The sequence below is a fragment of the Monodon monoceros genome, unplaced genomic scaffold (assembly GCF_005190385.1).
Source record: "Monodon monoceros isolate NGI ecotype Baffin Bay Population unplaced genomic scaffold, NGI_Narwhal_1 Super_Scaffold_8, whole genome shotgun sequence".
NCBI classification, from domain to species: Eukaryota; Metazoa; Chordata; class Mammalia; order Artiodactyla; family Monodontidae; genus Monodon; species Monodon monoceros.
In genome coordinates, this window is record NW_021703785.1 from 72,457,035 (window position 1) to 72,473,541 (window position 16,507).

General features: G+C 47.0%; 1 protein-coding gene across 1 annotated transcript in view; it reads left to right on the forward strand.

The window, feature by feature from the left end:
- Nucleotides 1-16,507, forward strand: part of MIPEP (mitochondrial intermediate peptidase) — a 133,279-nt gene that overhangs the window by 20,463 nt on the left and 96,309 nt on the right. The window contains exons 8-10 of the mRNA XM_029209971.1: nt 645-693; nt 2,350-2,410; nt 6,193-6,245. Of these exons, the coding sequence (XP_029065804.1) occupies nt 645-693; nt 2,350-2,410; nt 6,193-6,245 (163 nt within the window). The remainder of the gene's footprint in view (nt 1-644; nt 694-2,349; nt 2,411-6,192; nt 6,246-16,507) is intronic.

Here is a 16,507-nt window from a genome sequence, read left to right on the forward strand (position 1 = left end):
AGTGGTTGAGAGTTCGCCTGCCGGTGCAGGGGACGCGGGTTCGTGCCCCGGTCCAGGAAGATCCCATGTGCCGCAGAGCGGCTGGGCCCGTGGGCCATGGCTGCTGAGCCTGTGCGTCCAGGGCCTGTGCTCCACGGCGGGAGAGGCCACAACAGTGAGAGGCCCGCGTACCGCAAAAAAAAATAAATAAATAAAAAAAATTTACCCAGAAAAACACTGATTTTTAAAATCTGATGTTTCTAAGTTGCAGTGATTTTTATGAACAAATCAGAGGCTAGCTATCTCTTGAAAACTCAGAAAAAAATTAGACATGTCTGACAGACATTTTTTTCCCTTAAACATATGAATAGATAGAAATAGATTGAACCTTTGGATTCTTTTCTTTCGTTTCCCCTTAACTTTTTATTTTGGGGTACCATTTAAGGCTTTGATTATTACTATGTCAGTTTAATTCGTTTATTTAATAAAGATTATCATCATCCAGAAATGCCTAGCATATGTTAGCAACCCAGCTTCCCTTTGAGGATCCTCACTTTAAAGGCGTTGTAGTGTATGGACTTATGATCACCACATTATAATTTTAACAGGCATGTACATTTTATTTTATGTAGTTAAAGATATGTTCTTTTGGATTTTCATTTTAGAGACTGTCATGCAGTTCCTTGAGAAGCTATCTGACAAACTCTCTGAAAGGTTCGTTTTTGTATTCTCTTTAGAGTACATGTTATTTATTTAGGTTTTTTTTTTTTAAGACTTGATTTATAAAAAAAACAATTAGTGACCTGTTAAGAATATAAGTGTTGGAATATTGCGTCAGATCTGTGGACTATTCAAGAGATTAGATGAACAGTGAGCCCTCCTTTGAAAGTGCAAAGTCGTCCCCCGAAGGTGACAGTCTCGGAAACTTGGGCTGTCCCCTCTGATGAACCAGTCAGCCGTCTTGAGGAACTCATCATTGATAGGGACTTCTTAAAATTTCCCAAACCTTTTGAAACCATATATTTTAGCTTGTACCATCAGTTTTATCATCAGCTGGAAATGTAGTATTTCTCTTCTTTCGGCCTCAGTGTGGGTGGCTGGTGGGGATGGTAGATGGATCTGTTTGCCCTGCTGTGTGCTTCAAGAGCGCTCTCAGTGGTCCCTCTGTCACAACTGCCTGCCTTCTCCCTGCCCAGCCCCCTGGGCTGGCCCTCATCCTCGGGGCCACTCTGGTAGTGCTCTTTCTGGGGGCCAGCCCCCCAGGAGCCTTCAGACACCCTGGCTGTAGGACGAGGCATGGCACGTTTGTGAGAGACCGTGATCTCTGGCACTGCCTAAAACCTCGTCTGCTGCCTGACTGCACCAGCGTGTTAATTTTAGCCCCAGTTTCCATTTCCTGTTATAAACTCATGCCTTAGAACACAGTCCTCTCCAATTTGGATTATATTTATAAATTCTAAAATTATCTTTCAATGCAGTGAGCTATTGTGGCTTTGATATAATGAAGTAGTGTTGATTATGCAGTTATTTGAGACTTTATTCTACTTTGCCTTGCTGGTTAAGCATTATTATTCTTTTTCACTTGTATGTAGCTATAGATTATATTTTGAGCAGACTTATCTTCAGATTTTTATAGTGGTATATAGGAGTTCATTCTAACAGAAATTTCATATTCTGAAAATATTAAGTACATATTTGATTATTGCCCAGCTGGAGGTTTTTGGTAGGGGAAAAATTATGACTAGCAATCTTAAATATAATCTGTGTTAATATTCTTTTATAGGAAGTAATTTGTTAGCCTCTTTTTTAAGGTGTAGCAAAAAGCAGTGGTTTAGGGCTTCCCTGGTGGCGCAGTGGCTGAGAGTCCGCCTGCCGATGCAGGGGACGCGGGTTCATGCCCCGGTCCGGGAAGATCCCACATGCCGTGGAGCGGCTGGGCCCGTGAGCCATGGCCGCTGAGCCTGCGCGTCCGGAGCCTGTGCTCCGCAACGGGAGAGGCCACAACAGTGAGAGGCCCACATACCGCAAAAAAAAAAAAAAAAAAAAAAAGCAGTGGTTTAAAGTTTACTGATTAACACTTTGCACTTCGCATGTTTCTGTTAACACTGCTAGTTTTTCCAGGCTTTTAGTACTTTCAAGACGTATCTCTGCCAAGGTGCTTTTTAAGGTAGAAATTGTAGTAATTTACTGATGTATATATTATCGTTCCTTCTAGCACATGTAAAATTTGGTTAATACTGGTTGCATTTGCACTACAAATTACTTCTAATTTTATCATTAATATTGGAAAGTAACATAAGCAGACTAGTTCTTTTATAATGTAATTATGAAAATTTTGTCCTAACAATTAATGATAAACCTGTTTTACAGAACTATGAAAGATTTTGAGATGATACGAGGGATGAAAATGAAACTAAATCCTCAAAACTCTGTAAGTGACCATCTTGGGATATTTTTACTATAATATAAACAGTCTGTCAGCTGAGGTCTTTATCTTTTGACTCTAGAACTTTCTTGTGATTTGCTGAAGGTGTATATAGTCTTGTTTCTGGTCCTTGGATTTGGGGAATAAAGTATTGAAATATTTGATACAAATGTCCGAGTCTGACATTCCAGGAAATCCATTGTTTTTGTTGGTTAGTTGCTATCTCTCTCTCTCTCTCTCTCTCTCTCTCTCTCTCTCTCACACACACACACACACACACACACACACACACACACACACACTGTCTGTTAACACAACCTGTGTTAATATCTGCTCACACAAAGGTTGCTTCTGTTCTATGGAGAGTTGGCGTCTCTGTGCGAAGCACCTTTAGGGGGCTCAGGGGGGGATGACCTGGCCGGTGGCAGCTTCAGCATCAGTGCTCACCTTGCAGTTGACATGTTTGTTTGCTAACCTGTGGAGCTCAGTTAAGTAGATCAATGTTGACTGACAAAGTGTAACCCGTCTTGAAAACACTGAATCTTAAGATCAAATGATTACGTGATTCTTCCAGTCAGACTGAGTGTCCTTAGGGCCAGAGTGTGCCCTGAAAAGGGATGAGATCCCAGGTGTTAGGGCTCGGGTCCTCATCTGGCTCGGGGTGCCACGGGATTGCTGGGGTGTCTGGACCCCTCTCCTGTAGCTGCTGGTGGGGGTCATTCTTGGTTGCTGGTGGCTGCTGAGCAGGGTTAGAAACTCTTTACCAGCTTCCCAGATCCAACCACCATGAAATGGAGTAATTCTGTCATAGTCACTGATTTCTGGAGCAGCGTGTGAGATTGTTAAGTGGTAGTCAGAGCTGTATCTAGCAGAGTAACTAGGATTAGCCATCCACCCACTTTGGCTTCGTAGGTAGGTCCACTTAGGAAACTAGATCATGGATCAGAATTTAGCTTGGTGAGCACAGGAACAGAAAAGGTGAAGTGTCTTGCCAAAAGCTAATTCATTAATATGACTCGAAGTTGTTCTCCCTGGACATGTTTTTGTTTGTTTGTTTTTGGCTGCATTGGGTCTTCGTTGCTGCATACGGGTTTTATCTAGTTGCGGCAAGCGGGGCTGCTCTTCGTCGCGGTGTGCGGGCTTCCGATTGCAGTGGCTTCTCTTGTTGCGGAGCACGGGCTCTAGGCGCGTGGGCTTCAGTAGTGGTGGCTCGCAGGCCCAGTCGTTGTGGCTTGCGGGCTGTAGAGCACAGGCTCAGCTGTGGCGCACGGGCTTAGTTGCTCCACGGCATGTGGGACCTTCCTGGACCAGGGCTCGAACCCGTGTCCCCTGCATTGGCAGGCGGATTCTTAACCACTGCGCCACCAGGGAAGCCCCGGACATGTTATGTAGCTACTGATGCTGGCTGTTCTGAGGATGTTTGGGAAATGCCCTTTCTTCTCTCCTGAAGCCCCCGTTTTGGTGAAGGTGCCACCGTTCACCCTGCTCCCCTAGCCAGACCCTGGACTAAGTCTAGACCAGGGGCTCTCAGACTGCTCCCTGGAAGGCAGCACCCGGGCACTTGGTAGAAAGGCAAGCTCTCGGGCACCACGAGCTGTGTGTCAGTGAGCCCTGCGGGTGTTCACACCCGCCCCTGCCCGTAGTGTCAGGTACCGAGGCCGGCAGCTTCTGCCTTCCTGGGAACTCTGTCCCCTGTCTGTGCCCATTGCCACAGCCCTGGCTGAGGTCATTATTCCTTCTCCCCAAGACGACAGTGACTGGTTTTCTAGCCTTTTGTTCTGCTCCCCTCGAGGTTGTCCTGCATTCCAACTGCTTTGCTTGGTGCCTGGCCCACGTTGGATGCGGAGAAGGTCCTGGGCACTTAACTCGGAATGGGAATGAGTGAATGCAGGGCTGCCAGAGGGATTTTTCTAAAACACTGATTGGGCCTTGCACTCTTTAACATTTTCAGGTAATTATTAGATTTACCTTCCCGTTTCTTGGCTTTCCCACCAAGTCCTTCGTCATCTTTCCCGGACGTCCTCCTCTTCTGCCTGGGAGCCCGGTCGGGGTTCTCCGCTCGCTGCTGACAGCCGTGTGACGCTCGTGCGCTCTTTTCACTTACTTTTTGCTTTGCTTTCCCTTCTTGTACTTTACTTTTATTTATTTTTTATTGAAGTATAGTTGATTTACCATGCTATGCTTTCTTTTATTTTTAAATTGTAACTGACGTTTATGTGCCAGCGAATGCCGTACATCTGGATTACGTGTTCCCATTCTTCACAACCCAGCTGAGGCTCTGTCTCCTCCAGACGTCTCCTGCCCTCCCCTGTGATTTAACACCCTTTGTGGGCTGTTGGCGTGGTACAGCGTCACACACGTGACACACTGTTCTCTGACTGGCGGGCTGCTTGTCTTCCTGCTGCCTGGACTGTTGTCAGCTCTTGGTACAGGGATGGTGTCTTGTCTCTGTTGCATTAGAGCCTGCGCTCTGTCTGGCACGCAGCAGTTAGTAAACAGTCATCTGTTGGAGGCCATGAGTGCCAGGAACTGATCACTCAGGGGCCAGAGTCCCAGGGATGCTGTCCCTGCCCTTCAGGAGCTCATGGGCAGAAAGAAAGGAAACCTCCATGTCTTACCTTGGTTCCTTTCCCTGATAAAAGTATGAGCATGGCGCATGAGAAAGAATACCTTGTCCGCAGAGGAGATAATGTCTAAACTGAACCTTTAAAAGACCTTGGTAATAAGGATGGAAGCCTCGTTCACGGAGCTCTTCTCAGTGCCAGGTGTTTTGTTTTGCAGTTGAAGTGCATTTAGCAATACTGTCTGGGAGATGCTGTTGATTTATTCAACAGATAACTCTTGAGGGACTACTGTGTAACAGGCAGAATTCAGGGGCCAAGATACAACGGGAAAATTGCAAACAAAATCCCTGCCCTCACGAAGCTTACGTCGTAGGGGAAGAAAAGAGATAGTAAACACATGAAAAAAATCAGCATCGTGCTAGTCCTATGGTGATAGGAACTGTGGGGGAAATAATGCAGAAAAAGTGGATGGAGGCTGTTGTCTTACAGGGGCTGGGCAGTGAAGACACCCCCCCCACCCAGGAAGATGACACCGGAGCAGCCCTGAAGAAGTGAGGGGCTGGCGACAGCCAAGGAAGAGCCCTCTGGGCAGAGCCAGAGGGAGGGGTCTGCCTTGCGGTGGCGGAGCAGCAGGAGGCCGGCGGGGGTGGGGGGGGGCAGGGAAGCCCTGCGAGCCCCCATGCTGTGGACTGTGTACCAGGGGTCAAAAATGGTTGTTCTAGTGTTTCTTTATGACATATTTTCTTTGCTAAGATTAGAGTTAATTCTGCCTTAGTTACGTTTTAAATTGTTGCTTTCATTTCTGGAATCCACCCTAAGCTTCTTGCTTAGATTTAGAAAGAACTCTAGTCTCACCTTTAGTTCCCTAATCTTACCTGCAGTATGTTTTATGGATTAATACATGGGTTACATTTTGGGGAAAATTTCAGCGTGGCTAATTTAATCTATCAATTTTGACTTCCATTAGTTTACATTTTAGAATGACATTTGTTTAGCTTTTCCCCAAATTCTGCAATTATGCTTTATGTATACCTCTCAACTCACTGATTGCAGGGAAGTCAAAATAAAAAGGCACGTATTTCCTGCCAAGTCATGAATTTTTAGGCTTTTTATAAACCTTTTTCTGGCATCATAACAGGTATACATTTTATAAGTTGGCTAAATTATTGATTAAAATTGTGAAATAGTCAACAGCTTTCATAACAGTGAATTTTTCCTTTGTAGGAATTAATGCCTTGGGATCCCCCCTACTACAGTGGTGTGATTCGTGCAGAGAGGTACGTTTTTTGAGAAATACTTGTATGTGAGAAGGAAGAAAGAAATACGTATTGAGCGTTTTGCCTGCTAACTGGGCAACTGTCCCTTCACTTGGTGCCCACGTTACAAACCTGCGTCCCCTCAAGCTCAGGCCCTGTGCCGGAGTGGCCAGCAGCCACCCTCAGGTCACTTATCTGGGTTGGGAAGCCCCTCCCCCAGGCCTGTAGTGGTCCCTCCCCCATAGCCCGTCCTCTGTGGCTTCTGTCATTCCTGTTTACACCTTGTGAGTATCTCCCGCATGGCTGGAATCCGGCCCCTCCACCTCTTCCTGTGGGTGCTGTCCAGGCTTCTAGACTCTGAGCTGGGGTGGGGGCTGGGACTTTGCTAGAACCCTTGTCGTGTCCTGTTTCGGGCCCGGGGTGGGTGCTCGGCAAATACTTGTTGAGCCAGTAGAGGAATGCGGTAGTACTTGGCATGGTACAGTGTGGTTTTCTTATGTTTTCTCATTTTGATTGGAACACGTCAGCATGTTATTGGCACATCTGGGAGGATATAAATGAAATAAGCATTTGGGAAACTTACGTTGATAGAGGGACTCCTCTGGCTTCTGTATTCCTCTGTGTCTATTAAACTGTGGCAAACTAGGAGCTATGCTTTTTTCCCTAAATATACCCTATTTCTGTCATTTTTATGTTTGCTTGTAAACCCACAAAATATGGAGGCCTGTTCGGAGTGAACACAAAAATGTTTATGTCCCAAGCAACTTTACATCTGCAAGAGGAATATATTTTTTAACAATCTCAGAATCTTAGCCTTTAACAAATCCTTAACATTTTTCTCTTACAGTTCATTTTTTAGATTTGCAGTTAAGATTGACTTAGGTCCTGGAAGAGAATAAAAGTTTTGAGCCGCTTTCTTTACTAAATCATGCTGGCATATGTCATGATAATATACTTACTCAGTTGGTGTTAAACTTCAAAGTCTTTTGGTTACCATGCATTATATTCAAGCATCAAGCAAAGGGTAGTAAACACCTCACTAAAATTAGACGCCGCTTCTTCTAATGCTTTCTTTCAGCATTTGTCATAGAAGCAGAAACCCGTAGCTTTTCCTGTTCTTTCTGCCCCAGCAGCAGGAGGTGGCCTGAGATCGGTCAGTGTGTCCAAGAGCTGACCCACTGAGTTCCCATCTTTTCCCCTCTGTGGCCTCTCCTTACGTATCTGTTCCCCAAACCAGTGTTACTTACAGAGCATAGGCGTCTCCTAACCTGTAGGTAATAATGCTTTGTCAGCCGGTATTTCCTATACACGTGTCCCAGGTTCAGCATCAGTCACCTTCCCTATGCAAGCACGTAAACTGTAGTTCAGAATCTATGGTAACTTGATCCTGATGAACGGTGAGTGCTCAGAATACGTTATAGCTTAACATAAGGTACGCTAGTAATGCGACGTTACTTCACAGTTGTGTTTTATGTCTGCAAGACTTCATGTCCTGTTCTTACAGTTGCATTAAAAAATAGCATTTGTCTCTTAAAATCCTTTCCAAGACATAGCATACAGGAATGTTAAATTTTTTATTAATATGTTCCATATTTATGTAAAGTTTTTTGTTGTATTTTTGACATTGGAAAGTAATGTAAATTAGATGTCCTTGTTTCTGATTTTTGCCACTGTGATTTTTATGTGGTGTTCCTCTGCATCATGTCCCCCACCCCTTATTATTACTATTACTATTATTATATTTTGCGGTACGCGGGCCTCCCACTATCGCGGCCCCTCCCGTTGCGGAGCACAGGCTCTGGACGCGCAGGCTCAGCGGCCATGGCTCACGGGCCCAGCCGCTCCGCGGCACGTGGGATCTTCCCGGACCAGGGCACGAACCCGTGTCCCCTGCGTCGGCAGGCGGACTCTCAACCAGGCGAACTCTCAACCACTGCGCCACCAGGGAAGCCCTATTATTATTATTTTTGACCGTGCTGCGTGGCATGCAGGATCTTAGTTCTCCGACCAGGGATCAAACCCACGTCCCCTGCAGTGGAAGCTCCGAGTCCTAACCACTGGACCACCAGGGAAGTCCCTCCCATCCCTTATTTTTTAATACCTTAGCCTTAAATTTAAAAGCGATATTTTTGTCATTTCACTGTGCTCTGTAAGTATAGCATACCCAAGTGGTGGTTCTGTGGAAATTACATGTGGATATTTGAATACTTGGAAAGATAGAATCAATTATGAAGTATACGTATGCATTAATCAGGGTGTGCGATCCCTGAGAAGTTTGACAGTGATCTTAAACAGAAGCTATTGAATAAAGGGGAGTGAGTCCTCCATTTATACCAAATACGCACCACTGGAAAGTCTTTAGGTTGCTGCCTGACTCCGGACTCGGTACTTAGAGACCCTGGAGCCCCCCCGAAGGTTGGGAATTCTGACTCCTCCGCACCCACCACAGAGATGGGGTCTTCTTGTCCAGATGGGAGGATCGGGGACAGCGTGGCCCTGTGGCCAGGAGCTCCTGAGGGCTGAGGCCCCGGACAGGCCTGGCTCCCCTATGACACGTGCTACACGCAGTCTGGGAAAGTGACTTATCCTCAGCCAGCTTGTATTTTTAGTACTAAAATAACATTATTATGTGGAATTGGCCATCTGTAGACCTTCTTCTAGAGAATGGTCCCCTCTAAGAGATGCTTTGTAATTGTCCTCTCAAATCTTTTGAAGGAGGTTCAGTTCTGCCTTAAAGCTTCTCTGAGAAAACACTCATCTGAAATGCAGTGACTATATTAAATGAGTAGCAGAATACATCAGAGAGCTTTTGGTGAGAGAGACAGCACTGGACGGGGTCCACTTTGCCTGTGCATCCTGGTGGCCGTGTCCAGGGCAGGGGAGCTTGCCTGTGGCCGGCAGGACAGCACACAGGGGTCCCTTCCGTCTTCAAGGTCACAGGCCCACTACCGCCTTTAAAATGAAGCTGGAGCGTCGCTCAAGGTCCGCGTGGCTCTAACGAAAGATACACACATGCCCTCTGGTTCTCCCTCACCACCCTCGTCCTCCTCAGGTTACCTCGGCCAAACTGAACCCTGTCCCCTGCCTGGTCCCTTTCTGTGTCAGAGACTGCGGCTTCCTGCCCTGCCCTACCTGTGACATTGTGCCTGGAGTCCCCGAAGCCCCCTGGCCTGTGCTTATAGCCCAAGTGCCGCACGGCCGGGCGCTCACAGTGTCCTCTGGACCTCACTGTCAGCTACGCCCGGAAGCGCAGAGCAACATTTGTCTTGTCTCCTCTGTTTGAAATGCAGTGGGGAACACGCTCTGGGCCCAGGAAACGGCTGTCTACACCAGTGGTTGGAGATCCGTAGTAAAAGCAACCCAGTGATCACTATTTTGGTGAACATATTTTTGTGGATGGCATTTTTCATCTGTCAGGTTTGTTGAAGGCAGCATGACCTCTGGAGGTCTTCATGATGCTCCTTTGTTGAGAGGTTTCCCCCAGGCTGGCTGGTTCTTAGAGTAGAAATCACCACTCTTCCGGGAGCACAATGTAACCCACCTGACAGCCGCAGGGGACTTCAGTTCACTTATTTGGCTGTTAACTCAGTAAAAGAACCAGGAAAAGGGATGCAGAAATGCTTTAGGTGGGATTGTAAGAATTGGGGGGTTTAAAACCTCCATTTTGAGTAGCTTAAAAGGCAGAGGATGGAGTTTTGGTTTGCAGTGTCAGTCATCTTGATTGACTAGAGTAGACTGAGAGGCGCAGGTAGTGGAGGAGAAAAGAGAGGGAAAATGTAATAGTTTGGGTTTGAGGTTAGAAGGGTAGAACAAAGTGAAGATTTCTAAATCCTCGTTAAATGCCTCTACTTGCAAGTAAAGACTAAAATGTGTGGTTTGACATGAAGTGAAAAGCAGAAGGGGCTTTCCTTGATTTGAGCTTTTTTTCAAGTTACCCAGGGACTTTTTTTGGCCTACATGTTAAACACTTAAGATTTATTTCACATTTCTTAATGTTCACATAAGAGAAGAAAGAACCTATTAGAAAGATAGGAAATTGTGTTTTCAAACTGTGAGCGGTGAGTCCTGGGAAACAGTGGCAGAAGCAGCTAATGGGGAATCTTTAAGAGCAAAAATACCTTAATTTTTTTTCTTTTTCAAGTTTTAAGTTCTTCATGGAAGAGTGAAAGTAATTCTTTACGAAAAGCGTATGTGCAATGATTTTATTTAAATTTTTTATTTTTGAAGAGTTAATAACATTCACGTGGTTGGGACAAAACTGAAAACAACATGAAGTGTCCATTGAGGTATTTCGAATGCTGCGCACAGCCTCCTCCCACCCCTGCCCTCAGGAACAATCATCCTTACAGTGCTCACTGCATCCTTCCAGTGTTTGATTTTTGTTTTTAATGCTCGAGGACTCTATTTATTTTCTGCCAAGGATGAGTTTCAGTGAATCACATTTCACTTGTTTTGGTGCTGTTTTATAGAATGATGTCATTGGGATGTGGGATTCAGTAGAGTTTATTCCTTGCCAAGGTATATTCTGAAATGTCGGGAGCGTTCACATAATGATATAGGAATGTTTTGTGTTTTAAACTATTCATGAAACACTGGACTTCCATAGAAGGATGGTGTGGTGTTTCAAGATAATACAACTGCTTGATACGTGAAATTGTGTAGTTTATTTGTTAGTATATGTATACTGAGCTCGTTGCTTTCAATTTTTAAGAAAACCTTTATAATGAAAACTTCCAAAATAGAAATAGGGAGAATAATATAAGTTACCCCCATATACTCATCTCCCAGATGAAGTAATTATCAAGGTTTTGTTTGCCATGTTAGCTTCACTGGTCTCCTTTATTTCTCCCTTCCTTCTTGTTACTAAAGTATTTTAAGCTGAATCCTAGCCCTTGTGTCACGTCACCCTTGTGTATTCTTTCCGTCTCTCAGTACATGGCTGTTTTCTTATGTGACTCCAGAACCACCAGAACCCAGTAAAGTTTGCAGCAGTTCGTGGGCGTCATCTCGTACCCCGACTACACCCCTGTTTCCTTGATGGTCTCCAGTCTGTTTCTTCCCAGTTGGCTTGCTGGGCTTTCTGTCTGAGGCTCTTGCTCCAGAGCTGCTCTCCACACGTCATGCCCCAGCTGACCTTGTTCACGTTGCCACTCGCTAAAGAGACCAGGTCGTTGGTCCTACAGGATTTCCAAGCTCGTGGGCTGATCTGATTGCCTTCACGTGGGGTCATTTCCCTGGTTCCTGTCTTCCTGTAACGTGGATCTTGTGCCCCTCCCCCCCCAATTGTGTTGGTTATGCTCTCTTGTGTTTCACGTGTGGCTGTTTGATTTTACGTATTGATGGAACTGAAGAAGCTGAGTGAGAGGCTGTCATAATAGAGGTCTCCCTGCTCTCCTGGGATTTGGCTCCAGCCTCTGTGATGGGGTCCTGTCACCTGGTGCCATGTCAGCGTGACTGTGGTCATCCTTTCCCCTAAGGTTCCCTTTTCTGTCTCTCTAGGGTGAGGATGAAATTGTACTGTGATCTGTGTTAAGAGCAGTTTCTAGGACTTCCCTGGTGGCGCAGTGGTTAAGAATCCGCCTGCCAATGCAGGGGACACGGGTTCGAGCCCTGGTCCAGGAAGATCCCACATGCCGTGGAGCATCTAAGCCCGTGCGCCACAACTACTGAACCTGTACTCTAGAGCCTGCGAGCCACAAGTACTGAGCCCACGTGCCACAACTATGCGCGCCTGGAGCCTGTGCTCCACAACAAGAGAGGCCACTGCTTCTGAGTAGCCCCCGCTCTCTGCAACTAGAGAAAGCCCGTGCGCAGCAACGAAGACTCAACACAGCCAAAAATAAGTAAAATAAATAAATTTGGAAAAAAAAAGAGCAGTTTCCAGTGAACCATGTATCTGATCTCCACCATTAAGGAAAAGAGCCCCCTCCTTACCAGGCAATTTGGCTGGAGCTGTTTTCTTGCCTCTAGAGTCAGAAGTCAAGATAGGACCAAACGGACGATGGCCAGTTCTTTATGAAACAGAGACGAAAAAGATATTTTCAGTGTGTGGTTACCTGAAAGGGAAACAGGTTCCTACTACCTTTCGGTTCTTTCATTGCTACCTTACTTTTATTTAGCTGGAGAAAACAGTCATTCTCCCGGTGGCTTCAAGATGACAATTTTCACGGTGTCATCCAGCTGTCACACTGTGATCCTGCCGAAAACATCATTCCTGATGCCAGAAACATTCTGTGTGTTCCATTTTCCTTTGGTGAGGTTGAAAATAGCTCCTTTGACGGTGCCATCACACATGTATGTCTGCGCCTCCTAGGTGTCTGTTATCTGTCGTGTTTGTCCTGCAGGGACCCTCTGTAAGCACTTGTCTGCTGTGCAGATTCCCACACCAGCCTTAACTTACTGAATAGAATAGGGTGGGACTGAAACCTGTGGTACCCGCAGTTTTAGCCTGGATTCACTGACGGTACTGAACTGTGTTTTGTATTTTCACTACGTTCAGTGCCAAGGTTTTTGGAAGTAAAGTCCAAGTTCTTTCTTTACCTTCATCCCAGGTGCATATAAGTTGACATATAAGTCTGACTCATAGAGTGTGCTTCAGAGAGACACTGATATATTGATTTTTAAATTTTATTTTTAAAAGTTCTTTTAAATTTATTTATTTATTTTTGGCTGTGTTGGGTCTTCGTTTCTGTGCGAGGGCCTTCTCTAATTGCGGCGAGCGGGGACCACTCTTCATTGCGGTGCGCGGGCCTCTCACTGTCGCGGCCTCTCTTGTTGCAGAGCACAGGCTCCAGACTCGCAGGCTCAGTAGTTGTGGCTCACGGGCCTAGTTGCTCCGCGGCATGTGGGATCTTCCCAGACTAGGGCTTGAACCCGTGTCCCCTGCATTAGCAGGCAGATTCTCGACCACTGCGCCACCAGGGAAGTCCCCATTGATTGTTTTAAAAAACTTAAATTACAACAAAGGAATTCTTCAGTGGAAAGTCTCTTACTGACTAGTATTTCTGTACTTATTTTAATGATAGTGTTCCTGATGAGGATTTTGAGATATTGCTAAATTCTATTGTTTTTAATAAGAAAGACCTAATTTATATACCATTTACCATGTTGATTATAATATGTTCTGTGAAAACTGAAAATTTGTAAACCCACACGTAGCATATTTTTAACCAGAAGAAATAGCAGAGAATTTACTGAGCTTCACTTACCAACCATGGTAGATGAACAGTAATCTTCTTCCAGTTTTTTTCTGAGGATTCTAGAGATCTCTTACTTCTGCATTCAAGTCAGGGGAACACCTTTACAACGAATAGCCGTAAACTTCTTGCAAAACTAGGAGAGTTTGAGGTGATGAAACCAAATCCTCGGAATACACTTAAATTTTACTGTGTTTAGGTTGGGCTGTGGCTGTGACGTGCTGTGAGGTTTTGTGTCACCTGTTGTGCTTTTCTCTTGTTTGGGGGGCGGGTATCTAGATGACGGAGGACATTTTTTTCGCAGTGGTTTCTCTTCTTACGGGGATCATGCTGCGAGCAGGTGGCATGGCAAGTGGGGGTGGGGGGGGGGGGGCGGGGGGGGCCCCGGGGGCACGGGGGGGTGGGGTGGGGTGGTGCTGCCTCCTGAGCCCGGCATCCTGGAGGGCCTCAGTGACCTGTGACGCTGGACATCCTGTGGGTTGTGGATGTAAGCTGAGTGCACAAAGGCAGTCAGGGCGCCTTGGCAGGGGTGTAGCTGCTGGAAATACCTTGGAGCTTCCTGAATCCCTCACAGCCTCTCTGGGCGTCTCCCTTCCGGCTGCTCTTAAGGAGGGAATAGCCTCTTGTTTGAGAGGGTCATGGAGAGCCTGGTGGGGCACCGGCCTCGGGGGTCTCTTCCCTGTGGTGTGAGACCGCTGAGTGAGGCGGGTGGTCTTTGTGGTTGAGCCTGTGGTGCTCTGTGCAGCCGCTCCCTCCCCTGGTTCTCCTTCCCACGACGCCCTTCCCTCCTTCCCTCCCATGCACCCCACTTCTCCCTGACCCTCCCCCCCGTGCTACTTCCTGACCTCATGCCCTCCCCCTCAACAGACCACAGCCTCGTCTTCATCCCCTCTGCACTAACATCCCTTGTCACTTATATTAGGTGCTCTTTATGGTTTTGGGGCCTTACTCTTTCCACACTGAGTGTCATCAGGCACATAGTAGGTGATTAATTCACAGCATTAAGTCAAGCTTCCTGACAGTGTCGCTGTGATGGACGGAGTGCCTGCTTTTCTCCAGGCACAGTGCCAGCTTCTTTGCATGCATTTGTCTGATCATCAGCGGGTCCTGGGACATACTGTATTGGGTTGGCCAAAATGTTCATGTGGGTTTTTCCGTAACATCTTATGGAAAAACCTGAACAAACTTTTTGGCAAACCCAATAGTTCATTTTCCTGGTGAGGAAGTTGAGGCCCCCAAAAGCCAGAAAAAAAAAAAGCTTGCTCTCAAAGCACAGAAAGAGATAGAGCCAAGGTTTTAATTTCCAACCCAGGGCTTTTTCTTCGAGACTGCCTTGGGCTGTCACCAGCCTCTCCCAGTCTCAGTTTCCTCCAGTAAAGCTGAGTAATAATTCTAGCCTCACCTGCCTCACAGGATTATGTAAGGAATATGGGGGGCTTCTGATGTGAAAGTGCTTGGCAAATGGTGAAGCCCTGTGCAAGTCTAAGAGAATGCTGTCTCACACCGTTAGAGGTGTTGCTTCAGCAGTTATTCTGACTTTATTGTGTACCATCAGTCTCTTCCTTTTGACTAGCTGCTTCCCCTTTGCCTGCAGAGGTGCTGAGATATTCCTTGTCATGAAACAGACAGTCGCCCCTCCCATGACCCTTGCAGAGATTGAAGTCCTCGTTTTTTCTTGCCAAACCTCCCCCAGCAGTCTAGACCGGATGCCTCCTCTCTCTGGTCTCTGTCGTCTGACTTGTGGCCCTGACAGTCGATCAGATGGTCTCTCCGAGTTACCAGCCACCTGCCACGCGCACAGTTTGGTCCCTTGCTTTAGCCCTCAACACCCCGACCTCTGCGGTTCCTGACGGTACTTATTTCCTGCTCCCTGAAGTTCCTTCTTCAGTACACGGGCCCTCAGCCCTGCTCCCCGCCTTCTCACCGCCGCTCGTTTCCCCTTCTGGTTTCTTCTCTAAACTGGCAGCACCTTTTTGTTCGCGGGGTGCAGCTTTAGCAGTGAACTCAGGGCTCTGACTCCCGACCATTGGGAAACGTGACTGAGGACGAACAACCAGGTGTAGCGCTTCCTTTAGTACTTCCACTGGTAACACACTGTGGGAGGGACCTCAGTGCCTGGGCCCAAAGAAAGCAGGCCTGCAGGCCTCTTTTTGGTGTCGTTTACTCCCGGACTGCTGTTGTCCAGTTAAAAAGAAGCCTCAGCCCTCGTGCTCAGTCCTGTCGTAACCTGGGGAGATGACTTGTCTTTGTGTAAACCTGTTTCCGTACTGGTGACATGGGGGTAAAAGTGTGACCTTGTGGGGCTGTTTCTGCTCTTAGGTGAGATATATATAAAAGGCTGGGCCCAGGGTCCTCGTGAGCACTTGTCCCCCGCAGCATCACCCAGATGACAGTGGGTAAGCTGTCATTTTGTAGATTAAATGTAGGGAATATGGACATACTTGCCATGAGGAGTCCTCTCTTGCCAAAGTAACGAATCTCTGCTGTCTAGACTGTGTCCGTTCCCCGTGCCAGGCCCGTCTTCAGCATTTCTGAGCTCCTCTCCTCGTCTTTCTAGCCACCGATGGGGCTGCTCCTGCACTGAGTGCATTCTTGGGGGATGCCCAGGAAAGGGTGGCAAAACAGAGGCCTTTAGCTCTATTTCTCTCCTGACACCTGGTACACTAACAAGGTCATCAGTATAGCTGCATCTCCATCTCTGTGTAACAGAAAACTTGAGGAGGGTGAAGTAGCATGTGGCGTCATGTTGTACCGGGATCAGCAGATGTTATCTGAAAGTGATACACCAGTAAATAAATAGTTCAGTGTTTCAAAAGTGGTGGAGGAGCAAAACCACATTGCCAGAGAGAAAAAGAAGGTGCGGCCACAGAGCCAGAGGGAGAGGCAGGGAGCCTGAGCGGGCCACAGAGCCAGAGGAAGAGGCAGGGAGCCTGAGCGGCCCACAGAGCCAGAGGAAGAGGCAGGGAGCCTGAGCGGCCCACAGAGCCAGAGGGAGAGGCAGGGAGCCTGAGCAGCCCACAGAGCCAGAGGAAGAGAGGCGGGGAGCCTGAGCGGCCCACAGAGCCAGAGGAAGAGGCAGGGAGCCTG